This window comes from Hevea brasiliensis, chromosome 11 (genome assembly GCF_030052815.1).
Source record: "Hevea brasiliensis isolate MT/VB/25A 57/8 chromosome 11, ASM3005281v1, whole genome shotgun sequence".
NCBI lineage: Eukaryota > Viridiplantae > Streptophyta > Magnoliopsida > Malpighiales > Euphorbiaceae > Hevea > Hevea brasiliensis.
Genome location: NC_079503.1, coordinates 76,417,098 through 76,430,952, shown reverse-complemented (window position 1 = coordinate 76,430,952; position 13,855 = coordinate 76,417,098). Strand labels below are relative to the sequence as shown.

General features: G+C 27.2%; 1 protein-coding gene and 1 non-coding gene across 4 annotated transcripts; one reads left to right on the top strand and one right to left on the bottom strand.

Moving 5' to 3' along the window:
- The first annotated feature begins 648 nt into the window (after positions 1-648).
- LOC110648508 (uncharacterized) lies at positions 649-6,623 on the top strand. 3 transcript variants are annotated; one of them, XM_058130191.1, is made up of 8 exons: positions 649-1,272; positions 1,386-1,461; positions 2,185-2,423; positions 2,854-3,055; positions 4,852-4,983; positions 5,103-5,194; positions 5,576-5,694; positions 6,252-6,623. In XM_058130191.1, the coding sequence occupies exons 1-8, from the start codon at positions 841-843 to the stop codon at positions 6,316-6,318; spliced, it is 1,359 nt and encodes a 452-aa protein (XP_057986174.1). In that variant the 5' UTR covers positions 649-840; the 3' UTR covers positions 6,319-6,623. The 3 variants fall into 3 exon arrangements, with proteins under 3 accessions (XP_057986174.1, XP_021658453.2, XP_021658452.2); XM_021802761.2 differs by having other exon boundaries at positions 650-1,272; positions 1,386-1,422; XM_021802760.2 differs by having other exon boundaries at positions 650-1,272; positions 1,386-1,422; positions 2,182-2,423.
- A 1,325-nt stretch (positions 6,624-7,948) lies between these two features.
- On the bottom strand, positions 7,949-8,029 carry TRNAL-AAG (transfer RNA leucine (anticodon AAG)). The gene has a single exon. It is a non-coding gene; the product is annotated as a tRNA-Leu (tRNA).
- Positions 8,030-13,855: the final 5,826 nt, after the last annotated feature.

Below are 13,855 nucleotides of genomic sequence, written 5' to 3'. Positions count from 1 at the left end.
ATAATATAAATATTAAATAATAATAATATTATAATTATATTAAGGATATTTTTATCTGTTGAAAAGTTTATCCTCTCATTTATATATTTATATATTACATATTATATAAATTTAGTATAATTATATGTTTATATATAATTAAATATGTATTATATTTTATTTTATTAATTTATTACACGTACTTTAAAAATTAATTATATATGAATATATGAAAAAGAAATATTAGCTTTGTTTAAATTAATTTTTATTTAATAAAATTACAGTATTTTTTTTCTCTATTATATTGATTTAACAAGGTTTTATATAAGCATTTTAGATATAATTATTTATTAACATATAAAATTAAATATGGAAATAAAAATAATATCATTGTTATTAAAAAGTAATTATTATTTTAATATATTTATTTTTATTATTTAAATTTAAATATTTTTATTTTTATTTTATTTGTTTAATTTTATTACTATTTACATTGTGATAACAATTTATAATTTTAAAATTATATAAAAAAAATAAATTAAATAAGAAATAATGAATATAAATAAATTAAAAAAATTAGTAATCACAAAAGAAGCTAAAAATTAGTTTGAGGGCTATGATCGGGCCTGGAAGATGGGTCAATATAAATAATTCAGTTAAGTTTTGGGACCCGAATCCGTATTCTTAACCCAACCGAACCATTTAGCAGCTTCTGTTTTCTCCGTTCAAAAATCTCTATGGAAAAACCACAAATTTGATACAGCAATCAACATATCGAAGACGACGCCTAATCCTATAATTCACCAAATTTTGATTCTGGGCCCTTGAAATCGGAAACCCTAGCCCTAAATTTCCAATTTCATGGCGTCGAGGAAGAAACAGTCAGAAGGAATCGCTTTACTCTCAATGTACAACGATGAAGACGATGAAGATATGGAAGATCTTGATGAACAGCAACACGAAGAACATCAGCAAAAACAAGAAGACGAGCTGCTGGAAGATCAGAACGACTATAGAGAATCAAACGAGGCGGGACCTGATTCACTGAATAATGCAATGGTTACTGATGAATTGCTTAATGATGCTTCACCGCCTCCTCTCAATCAGAATTCGACACCTAAGGACGGTTTGTTGCGGCCTTTGACGCCGCAGCAGCCTCAGGTTTCGTTCTTATCGTCGCTGCAGCAGCAGCAGCAACGGGTGGTTAATTTGGAGGTGAAGAGAAGCGGAAGAGGGAGGCTTACCATTGTGGACTATGCTCACGATGAAGTTGCTATGTCTCCTGAACCCGATGTACACTACGGCCTTGTCATTGCTGATGAAGACTTTTTTTTTTTAATAGAAATTTTTATTTTTCATTTAATTACTAAATCGCGTTTTTTTTTTTTTGCGGTGATTAATTGCAGGAAGAGGAATTTGGTGATGAGCTTCAAATAGCTACTGGTACATGTCATTGGACCTATTCAGTGGCATTTTCCTACTGTAATAATGTCAACGTTTTGTATTGAGCTAAAAGCTTATTAAATAGCCTTCCCATAAATGCATGCTTAGTATAATTTTGCAATTTCTAGTATTTTGTTGCTGTCATATTTGTCTAGGATCATTTCACCTTTAGGTAATTCAAATTTTTGACTTTTCTAGTTTGAAACTCTTACTTGCAATTCTTCTGTGCGGGGAGTCAAGCAAGATGGTAAGTGAACTCATGGTGGTTAAGTGTCATTCAGATCAGTAAAGTATGCTTATTTTCTTCTGAGGTGGAATTGTGAGTAAATGTAGTAACATTAGGCACCTAAACTAACAAAAGGTTCCTAAGGTTGCACTTTGTTTGGATATTCTGATAATTTACATGTGAAAACTGGGTGTGGGAATGGGGTTTATTATTTCTTGGTCTTATGCATGTGTAGGAATATAGAGAAACTACTGATCATCTCCTGAAGTTAATCCAAGGCTTTTTTTTTTTTTTTTTTATGCAAGAGACTTGGATGTGGTCAAGCAGGGATATCTGTTAACGGTCTTCTTTAGGATAACCATTATTAAGAACTTATATAAATGAATACTTGCTTGCTATAGGGATTAATGTTGTACAATTAAAAAAAAAAAAGGAATAAGGAGACACAACTGAGGGTTTTATGTCTTAGTAGTATATTATAGTAATAGTAATAATTGCCTTATCTTCTTATAATAACTTTTAATTTTATGTAGCAGGTGCTAGCCAAGAAATAACGCCTGCAGGAACTGTTCAGGTTTTAACCCCTAGTGCTCAAGCAACTCCTCAATCATCAGAACTTTTAGAAACATCACAACCTGATGAAATGAATAATGTTGTTATTCAATCAGAAGCTGCAGAAAATGAAGGCGCTGCTAATGTTCCTGCAGAAGATGTTGATTCATTGGATAAATTTCTTCCCCCACCACCCAAAGAGATGTGTCCAGAGGAACTGCAAGTAAGTTCCTTTTTTTTTTTTTTGTCATATATCAGACTCTCTAAGGAATGTGCTTCCTTTGGTGTTTTGATACATCCTCCTCATTGTAACTTCTTTGTTTCCAAAAGTAGTTAATGGGTTGTGTTTTTGTATGATTGTTGCCATGCCTGGTCTTAGAAATTTGGTTGATTAATGCAGTGTTACTTGAATTGTGAATTTGCTTCCATGCTTTAGTTGCTTGCGGAAAAAAAACAAAAAAAAAAAAAAAAACATTGAGATGGGCTGATATTTGCCAGGCTGCACTATTAAACTATGCTTTCTTTGTGTAGTTTAATGTGGCTGAATTTGTTATATATGTGTGTGTGTGTGTGTGAAAAATGCCATTGTCATCAATTTGCATAATTTACATTCTCTGATGTATGTTGTCCACTTCCTGTTATGTCAATTGCAGAGGAAAATAGATAAATTTCTTGCTTTGAAGAAGGTTGGTAGAAGCTTCAATGCAGAAGTCCGCAATAGAAAGGATTATCGGAATCCTGACTTCTTGCTGCATGCAGTGAGGTATCAAGATATTGATCAGATTGGGTCTTGCTTCAGTAAAGATGTATTTGACCCTCATGGATATGACAAAAGCGACTTCTATGACGAAATAGGTTATTAACAGTTCCTTCTGCAATTCCCCCTCCTCTTTTTAATGATGTAACCATAGGGTTTTCATTGTGCAACTCATAGTGTTATCTAATTGGTCAAAGTCTTTTCAGTTAGCTGAAATGGGCTATGTTTTGTAGTCTAGACTCTAGAGTATTCCTTGTGGGCTTGTTCATTTGTGGAGAATTGGGGTAATTTTCTAGAAAAGTTTTCTAAGAGAACTAGAAATTAGATTTTTGTGTTTACAAGTATCGGTTTTCCAAATGAATAATATAACTTTCATAATTGAAAATGAATAATTATTTATTTACAATGATAAAAAATTAATCATATTATTTTAAAATAAATGAATAAAACATATTAAAAAATTTTAAAATTAAAATAAGTTTCTAAATGTATTTTATAATGATTTTTTTTTTAATTATGAAAAAATATAGATTTTTTTTTAAAATATTTTTGAATTAGAAAACTTTTTTTTATTAACAAGTCAATGCGTTTTCCCTTGTTTTTCATGGAAAATGAAAACTGAGTTTTCTTGGAAAATGAAAAACAAAAATTGTTTTCCACATGTAAATAGTGCCAAAAATGCTCTTATCATCTTGCAATTTTTGCTAATTGTAATTGTAGGGCTGTGTGCCTATTATGATCTCTCGCCAAGGATTGAGTCACGAGCCTATTAATAGTGAATCTAATTCAAAAGCTGAACCTTTTGTTTTACCTCGATTCTTTTCTCAATATATTGTTGCTAAAAATGTGAGCTCGTTAAAAGGGTGTTCTAACCTTATACTCATTGGAGAAGAGAGAGTACAAATCTCAATTTAGCTGAAAATAATTTTGCTTGATATTTTATTCATAATTTGATCTCCTTATAAAGAGATTATTACATGATTTCATATGGAATTTTCTATTGGAAACTAAGATTTAAGGTTATAATTTAAGATAATGACAATTAGAGTAATATCTTCAGCTAATAATTAGTTGTTACTACTGCTGAATCCACCTTTAATGCTAATTTATTTGTTGTCATTCTTATCACCATTGACTGGAATCTCGTGGATCACGACTTGCATAAGTCTTGCTAACAAATACATCCATATCCATAGCAGTGTCACATTGGGATCATGGATCTGTTTCTTTGACAAGTGACAGAATGCTTGTAGAGAACAAATTAGTTAAGGTTGCCTGTTTTTCCACAATGCTTACGTATGAAGCCTTAAAATTTTTTTCAGCTTTTAATCACATTCTGTATAGATTTTTTGCATGGCTTTCATATTACTTGGGATATATTTTACTTGGCCCAACTTCCCAGACATTCAATATTTTTATGCAAAAATTTTAATCATCATAGTTATATATAACACAAAGCATTTTCATTTCTGTCAATCCAATAATTCTTGGAATTGCTGAATTTCCTTTTCCATAATCTATGCTATACTTGTTAGTCTGGCTCAATGTTGGCTTTGTTTTTCTTCCGTATGTTGCTTGGACATGGGTACAAGTGCTAGATAAAGTTTGTGTAACCTGGGTTCTTTTAACTTTCAGACTTTTGACCTTATATTTTTTTTACTTTAGTACTCAAACTGAATTTCTTTATTAATTCTAGGTTTCTGATATGTGTCCAACACAATTACCATAGTGTAAAGCAAACAGTTGGAACAACAGGGGTTTGGTTCATAGAATATAATCTCCTCGTTACACATCAATTGCTGGTTGTTTTTCAAAGTCATCTTTGATGCTTTATACTCGTTGCATGTTTTTCAAATGTAATTTCTTGCCGGTAACATTTACGTTTGTAAAGCAGAAGCTGATATGAGACGTGAAAAAGAGAGGAAGGAGCAAGAGCTGAAGAAGAGTCCTAAGGTTGAATTTATTTCAGGAGGAACTCAGCCTGGGCAGGTTGTGGCCCCACTGAAGTTTCCCCTGCCTATTCCAGGTCCAAAACCAGCTTCTGTAGTTCTGTGAATGTACTTCACAACTGGATATTTTATTTCACTTGTATCAATATTTTATTTTCTAATCGCCTCTTGTATTGAGTCATATTTGCTGTTTCAGCTGCTGCTTCCAGTGGGTTGCATTCCACATCAACCACAACTGATGCTATTGCTCGGGATGGTAGACAAAACAAGAAGTCAAAGTGGGATAAGGTTTAGTGTCTCTGCATACAGCATATAGAAACTGAAAAGGGGAAGGGGGTGTGGTGAAGATTTTTAAAACTACAGTTTCGACCTTGATGTTTTTGGGACAAATCCCTAATGAAGGAAAGTTAATTTATGGATTTTTCTTTTACTTTCTCTAATTTTGGAGACAGTACATTTTATGGGCCCAAGGGGGGGAATTTTGATTATTTTTTTTCCACTTGCTTTACTTTGCCCCTTACCTTCCTTTCATTTTCCAATCAAAGTAAATTGTCCTCTTCTTAAATTTTCTGCCATTTATTTTCCTTCATTTTTCTCTCCTCCCTAACATAGCATTGAGTTACTTTTGGTATTGATGAATCACCATTCTGAGCTTTCTGTTTGTTTCAGGTGGATGGTGATGGAAGAAATCTTCTACCAACTGGTGGACAGGATTCTTTATCCACTGTTACAGCCCATGCAACTCTTTTGTCTGCTGCTAATGTTGGTGCCGGATACACAGCTTTCGTGTAAGTTCTGTTAAACCCATCAACTAATTACTCTTGTTCATCTTTCTATGAAACTTTGGCTCCTCTTTTAACTCCCTTGATTCCTTTTGCTTTGCACATGTGTGGATGTTGGGCTATTATATATATCATTCTTGTTCTTCTTGTTTGAATTTTTTTTTTCTCTTAATTTATTCTTGGTATCTTACTCTCCCCAATGCCTAATGTGGGAAGCCTCTTGCCCTGGAAACCCTTTGTGTGTTCTGGATAAGTTTATGATTTCTATCACATTAAATTATAACTCCATTGAAGTGACCAGCTTTGGTAAGGTTTGTGAATGGGATCCAATTAGAAGGTTAATGTGTAGCAAAAGTTTTAAAATGATTGCTTGCATGGCAGCCTCATAGGGAATTTCCTCAATATGGAGATTTTTTAATGACGTGTTTTAGTATATCTCAATCCTCTATAGATATGGTGAGATTTTAGGATTTTATAATTGTTATGTATTAATTAAATTATTTAACCTGTCATTTGGTTAAAGAAATCATTGATGTTAAGATCATTAAACACTTCAATTGCAGGCAGCAGAAACGGCGAGAGGCAGAAGAAAAAAGATCTAGTGAAAAGAAGTTGGAGAGAAGATCTTGAGCTTGGTCATTGTAATTCTTGGCAGAAAAAACTTGGCACCTATTCAAGGAAAGGCAACCTTGCTTCACACACATATATATTTTTTTTCATTTAACTAATTTCCATGAATGAAATTCATAGTCAACTGTCTCGCAACTAAGTTCGTAATATCAACCTAAGGTTCAATGTAATATAGCAAACAGCTTGAGTTCAATGTCGTCTTGTACACACTGCGATCAGTTTCAGATTGACATAATGTTTGCAGTGGTTATACTGGATCAATTCATGCAGCACAATTGCCAATCTCAGCACAACTTTTTACCCAAGTTTCTATAGTTATATGGTTGTTGGCTTGTCATTTTATGTAAATACATCTATATAAAATCATCGGTCCATTTATAAAATTTCTCCTGTGGACATTAATGCATCTCTTCTTTTGAATTTGAATCGAATTAGATTAAAATCAGTAGTTCGATTCAGTGATTAAATCAAGCCGAAAATGTAATAAAACCAAAATCACTTTTGAATGGAATCGTAATCATGCAAACCCACCTCTTTCTTCTATTTTGATTTAGAGCTTCCCTTGACCATCAACTGAAATCCTCGGTTAATCATGGTTACGACTCAAAATCCATGGTCCTAATTTGCCAGGAAACAATACAAAAGTCAAAAGTATTTTCATTAATAATTTTGTATCATATATCTCAATTTTTAATATTGAAAATAATTGTAGTCAAATCTCATAGCAGTAAAATGAATATTTTAAAGTGTTAAATTATTATTTATGTTATTTTTTTTTATAAAATTTAAAATTTAAATTACTTTTTGAAATTTAGTTATAATTGCTCTTAATCTTTAACCTTACGTAATTTAAAATTTTAAAATTTCATATAATTATCAATCATTACATGCCTATTTCAAAGTTGTAACCGAAAGGGATACCTTGTCTTTGTGAAATAATTCAAAAGCAGGCATGAACCCATGTTGTCTCCTCCACAAAATAAAATATTCTCCTCTCATGGATGGTTTCTTCATTATCACATTCCTTTGGCTGAACTGTTAAGCAGAGGACTGGCCACCTCCCATAAGGAATCAATAGGGTTGCATGATACTCCATCTAGATAGAATTCATTCTTCAAAATTCACTTGCAAAATGAAGAAGATAACTTTTCACAAAGTTATTCCTTAACAATGTGGGATTGAAATAAATAATCCTTAGCATCACAGGTTTGAAAATGGAACCACTCGACATTATTATTATTACCCACCACTCTCTTTTCTTACGCTAAAACTTTTCTATTGCATTGTCTCATGATTACATACCATCGTTTGATGATAATAAGATTTTGATTACAGTTTGTGTATTGTTAAAATTTTTGGTAATTTACAACATCATTAAACTCTGCGCATGTGATGTATTATGAAGTGGTTGACGCTTGATTCCTTTTCTTTAGATGTACTTACTAGAATCCTGCGACATACGATGATCCATTTTATGGGTCCTCTGTTTTCGATGGAAACAACAACTTTTGTTCTGAATAGTCCTTTATCTGTGTATCCTTGATCATGGCTGCTCGTCTAACTAGTTTTCCACTTTTAATTTCCTAAATATGAAGGCAAAGATAAATAAAATTAAAATAAAAAATGATTGTGTTGAGAGTGGGATTTGAACCCACGCCCTTTCGGACCAGAACCTTAATCTGGCGCCTTAGACCAACTCGGCCATCTCAACAATGCTTGCTTTGTGTCTCTCGTTTTTCCTTATTTATTATGCTGCCTAAGGAAATTTGCTACTTAACCCTACATTTTAAAAAATTAATTATTTAATTACTCTATTTTAAAAAATATATTATTTAGTTTCCACTTTTAATTTGTTAAACTATTTAATCTATTTGTTAATTTTTTTATTAATTAATAAATTTTAATATTAGTCCTATTTAATTATTATATACTTTAAAATATATATTAATTAGTCCTTATAATTTACTTCTATTAACACTTTAATCTCTCTAATTTTTTTTCCACCAAATTGTCTAACTCTCTCCCTCTTATTCTCTCTCTCTTTCTCTTTTCATGTTTCTCTTTCTCTGCATCTACACCTTTTTCCCCCTCATTCTCTCTTTTTTTTATTATTATTTTTTTCATCTTTTAATAAAAAATGATACAAGTTACTTGTGCAAAAAAGTTAATCAGTTTTCCTAATTTCTAAGTAATCAAAGCAATAATTCAGAAAAATTATTTCTTAAAAGAGAAAAAATAAAAATAATGGCAATGTAATTAAATAAAAATACTTGAATAATTTTTAAAAAATAAAAATTCATATTTAGTCTCCACATATTAAAATTTTTATTTTCATTTATTTCTTTTGAATTTTCAATTGAAATAAATTATGACAGATTGTTTGTGATTGCTTAAATTGTAGAAAATTTGTTTGAATAATATTTGATGGATACTTATTGCTTGAAAATATTACAAATGGTTTGAAACCACAGCTATCATGTATATTTGATTGAATTTCTTGCTAGCTTGTCGAGTGGGATGAATTGGCTTTAAATTCCCTCTCTGGTTGAAGTGTTGAGGTGTGTACCAGTTGAGACGAATAGAATGAGTATATGTTTTTTAAAATATAAAAACAAAATAATTCATTTAACGAAAATAAAAAAACTAAATAGTAGTATTTTTTAAAATATAAAGACTAATTAATTATTTCACTTAAATAAAGGAGTTAAATAGTTGTTTGATTGGTACTAATATTCATTAACTAAGAAAATATTTGGCAGAGAAACTAAAGAATTTAATAGAAGCAAAATATAAAAATTAAATAATATATTTTTTAAAATATAAAAATTAAATAATTAATTTTGTTAAAATAAATGTACCTTTTTTTTTTCATTTTATGTTGCAAGAGATTGAGTAACAAATGTTGGCTTCTAAATGAGTAATAATTTAGTATCAGAGTCATCTCTAAGATGATGAGGTTTTAAATTCATATGTTAATATCAACTAATTGTTAAAAAAATGATTTTATTAATAAATTTTACTTAATGTTATTAGAGTTTTTTTTTTTAAATGATGAAATTTTAATTTTGAGTCAAAATTAAATAAAAAGTCGTTATGATTACCAGAAGACAAATATATATATAAAGCAAGGGATATTCCTAAACGAATAATATATAACACTTTCTCTAAAAAGTTTGTCACATATCACATTCAATAAATACTCTCATTTTATACTAATTATTATTTAATTTTTTTATTTCTTTTTTAATTATTATTATTGTTATAATACTATCTTAATATTTATTATTTAAATTATTATTTTTTTAAATATAATTTTTAAAAATTAAGACATTTTATAATTAAATATAATATTTAAAAATTATTTATATTATTTTATAAATACTAATTATTATTTAATTTTTTTATTTCTCTTTTAATTATCATTATTATTTACAATACTATCTTAATATTTATTATTTAAATTATTATTTTTTTAAATTTAATTTTTTCAAAATTAAAATTTTTTATGATCAAATGCAATAATTAAAAATTATTTATATTATTTTTTTTATAAATTCATTCATGCAAAAATATTATTTGTTACATGTTACCTTCCATAATAATAATAATAATAACAATAATAACAAGTCATTAATGACTATTAGTTTAAAGAAAATTGACTATTAATTTGTGATATCGTAATCAACTATCATATAATTTAATCAACTTTAAATTATTTCATATCTTTAATAAATATTTTTATTATTTTATTATATTTTTTTTATTTTTATTATGAAATCTTTGTTAAAAATTTGAGAGACAAAAAGTATAGTCTACATAAAAAGTTATAAAAATAAAATATAAAAATTTGACTTATTTATAATTAGTATACATTATTTTTTTATGTTAATAATTTAATATTCTTTTTATTTCATTTTTCTAAGATTAATTATTATTATCATCATCATCATCATCATCATCATCATTATGGTCAACTTATGGCTATTTAATTGAAAAGGTCAAGTAAATAAGAAACATTTTATTGTTATAAAAATTGAGTTTGAATGCTTTTGTTACTTTTATTTAATTAAATAATATTTAATTATAAATTAATTTTTTATTTAAATTATTTTTATTTATTTGTCTATATATAATATATCGTATGAGATATTTAATATACATCAAGCACTCTCCTCTCATTAAATATTTTCATTTCAACTAAATGATCTTGAATTTTTTTTTATTTACACTTTTTTTTTATTATTTCTTTCAAAAATTAGTAGTTATTATTTCTCAAATTTTATTTATTTAAATATATTTAAGTAATATTTATTTAATTATTAAATTTTTTAATAAATTTTTTATTTAATATTTCTTAAGCTTTTGAATATTTTATTTTATTATAATTATATATCAAATTCAATTATAACTAATATTCTGATTATTCATATTTTATTATCATTAATTTATAACAAAATTATTTTAAATTTTAATTAAATATCTATATTTTCATGCATAAATTATCTTTCAACTATATTCTTATTTGGAAGTAGAATTTCAAAAATAAATTATAAATATGATTACATAAAAAATATAGTTACAAATAAAGATGATTAAAAAAAATTAAAGTTACAATATTAAAATTATGAAATCTATCTTTTGAAAAATAATATGTGTTTTTAATATTTATTATATTAATAGATAATGACGACATTTTAAAATTTTAATTTTATGAAATGTATTTATTTTATATTATAAATTTATGTAAAGTAATAACCATTTTTGTCGAAAAATTATTTTATAAAAAATATATTAGTTTAATAAAAAAAATTACACTTAGATATAGTATTTTTAAAAAATAATATAATAGAATGTTATTTTTTTATGTAATAATAATGTTATATATTTTTATTGTTATTAAAATTAAATAATTCAATTTATTATTAGTAAATTAATATTTTTTTATTATATTAATAACAAAAAAAATATTATATTTATATATTTTAAAAATAATATTAGTTTCTCATTAATCTACTGTATTTTTTTAATTTACAAAAAATAAATATTGATTTACATAAATTATGAGATAAAATATAAAAATTTCATGAAATTTAAAATTTTTTTGAATAAAGTACTTTTATTACATTTTTAATAAAATAATTATAGAAACTATTATTAATATATGTATAAAAAGAATTAAATAGATATTTTAATTAATTATATTATAAATTAATTAAAATTTTATTATTATAATAGGTAAAAATTTATTCAAATTAAATTAAATAACAGAGAAATTTTAATATAAAATTAATTTAATAGTAATAATTTATTTTATTTAAAATATAATTAAAAATTAAATTATAAATTATCTATGTATAGTATGGGTATTATGTTAGTTTTTTCATAAGATATATGTATTAATAAGAATGACAACAGGTAGAGTACTCACAAAAATTACTCTATCTAAATTCGAACCGGATTGATATTTCTAAAATTCAAACCTATTTTAAATCTGATTAAAATTTATTCTCAACTGTTTGAACCCATCCCAAACCCGATTATTATTACTCGCAAATAATCGAACCCGTTTAATTTTATATATTTTAATTAAAAATCTACATAAAAAATTATTTTTATTAATAATTTACATTTTAAAAATTTAATAATTTCATAAAATATTTTAATTTTATTTTATATAAAATAAAAAATATAAAAATCTATAAATATTATTATAAAAAAACATATATTTTATATTTAATTAAGTATTTATATAAATAAATTTGGGTAATAGATATCCAACATGTAAAACCTGAACCCGACTTGAATTTATCATAGATATTAAATTTTAAATCTAAATCCATCTAACACTTGATTATATACTACCTAAACTCATTCTATTAAAATTTAATTAGATTGAATACCCACAAAAATTCGATGCATTACCATCTCTACGTACTAACAATAATTATTGTTGATTGATTAAAAAAAAATAATAAGTAATCAATGAGCTCATTTTAGTTTTTCAAATAATTCTTGTACAATTAATATTACATTTTATATTGTATTGTGTAAGACCACAATTAAATTTTTTATTAACTCTGTAACACCCTCATATTAAGTAGTTTGTACATTCTACTGTTCAATAACTAAGGTCTATCCGGATAGTTAGAATGTCTAGAACTATACTTAGATCACATAGAGAAACCATAAATAAAATTGATAAAATTCAAATGTAGGAGGAAGAGAATAAGTGAAATAAAGCCTAAATCGATTAAATGAGCTAAGGTCCCGGTGATGGGTGACCGACCCTAGAAGCGATCGTGAGCTCAATTGCAATCCTAAATTCGTGTGGGACCCCATGACACCCTAGGTCAAGGGATAATTGTGAAACTATTGGAAATGTGAAAACCATAGAAAAGAAAAGAAAACAAATTCAAATAAATGAATCAGAACTCAAAGAGTTATCGAGCATCATTAAAAAGATGAATTAAACCCAATGAGGGGCATTTTGGTTAATTCACCCTTAGAGGTGACTTTTGATATAAATGTCCACTAAAATGTGTGAAACTAAAATATTGAAAAGATATTAAAAATGAAGAGGTGTAGGGAAAGAAAAGAAAATGAAAGAAAAGAAATTTAAATTAAAGTGCATTATTACATCATCATGACATAGGAATGACATACTTAAAAATTATAATTTTAAAATATTAAATTGTGGAGATAATTATCAATTAATAAGACCAAAAAATGAAAACCAAATAATTGTCTTCTTCTTGCCAAACCAGCCGGCCACTCTCTCTCACCACCTCTCCCAAATTTCCTCCATTGATGAACCTAACAGGCTTCTAAAACCCTAGTTTTAGCCCTCAAATTTCGTAGCTCCTTTAGTAAAAACTTGTTATTAGATCTTGATTAGAAGATTGGGAGCCAAAGTAGCAAGGAAATTGAAGAGTTTGAGAGACTTGAAGTTGGTCAAGTAGAGGTAAGTCAATTTTCTAACTAAATTAATGGAGTATGCATGGGATTAAAGTTGATTATGGGTAATTAACTTAAGAAAGATGAAAATCATGCATAAACCTTAAGGGAAAAATTTCAGGCAGCTATAGAGGGGGTAGGACTTGATGGTATTTATTTGAGTTGAACATGAATTTGAACTTAAATGAAGTTGTATATGTGATTGATGAAGTGAAATTGCAAGAGTTGCTTGAATTGTGAAGTTGGGGAAATTAGGATTTGGTGAGAATTAGGGTTTTGTGAAATGTTGACCAATTGATGTTTATTATGCTTAATTGTGGTCGTTTGGTGTGTTTTGGATTGAGAATTGATGTGAATTGAAAAAGGAAATTGATGGAATTGCAATGTGTGGATTGCTAAATTTCTGTCTTGGCTCACCTGATAATTTTTTTATAATTATTTAATATAATTGACTCAATACAAATCAAGAAAAGACCAAATACGTTCTAAGTCGTGCCGAAAATCCGAGAGACTCTCTCCTATACCTGGGACCTATCCAACCTGCAAATGGGTTTAAAATATACTTATATATCCACAAACCATA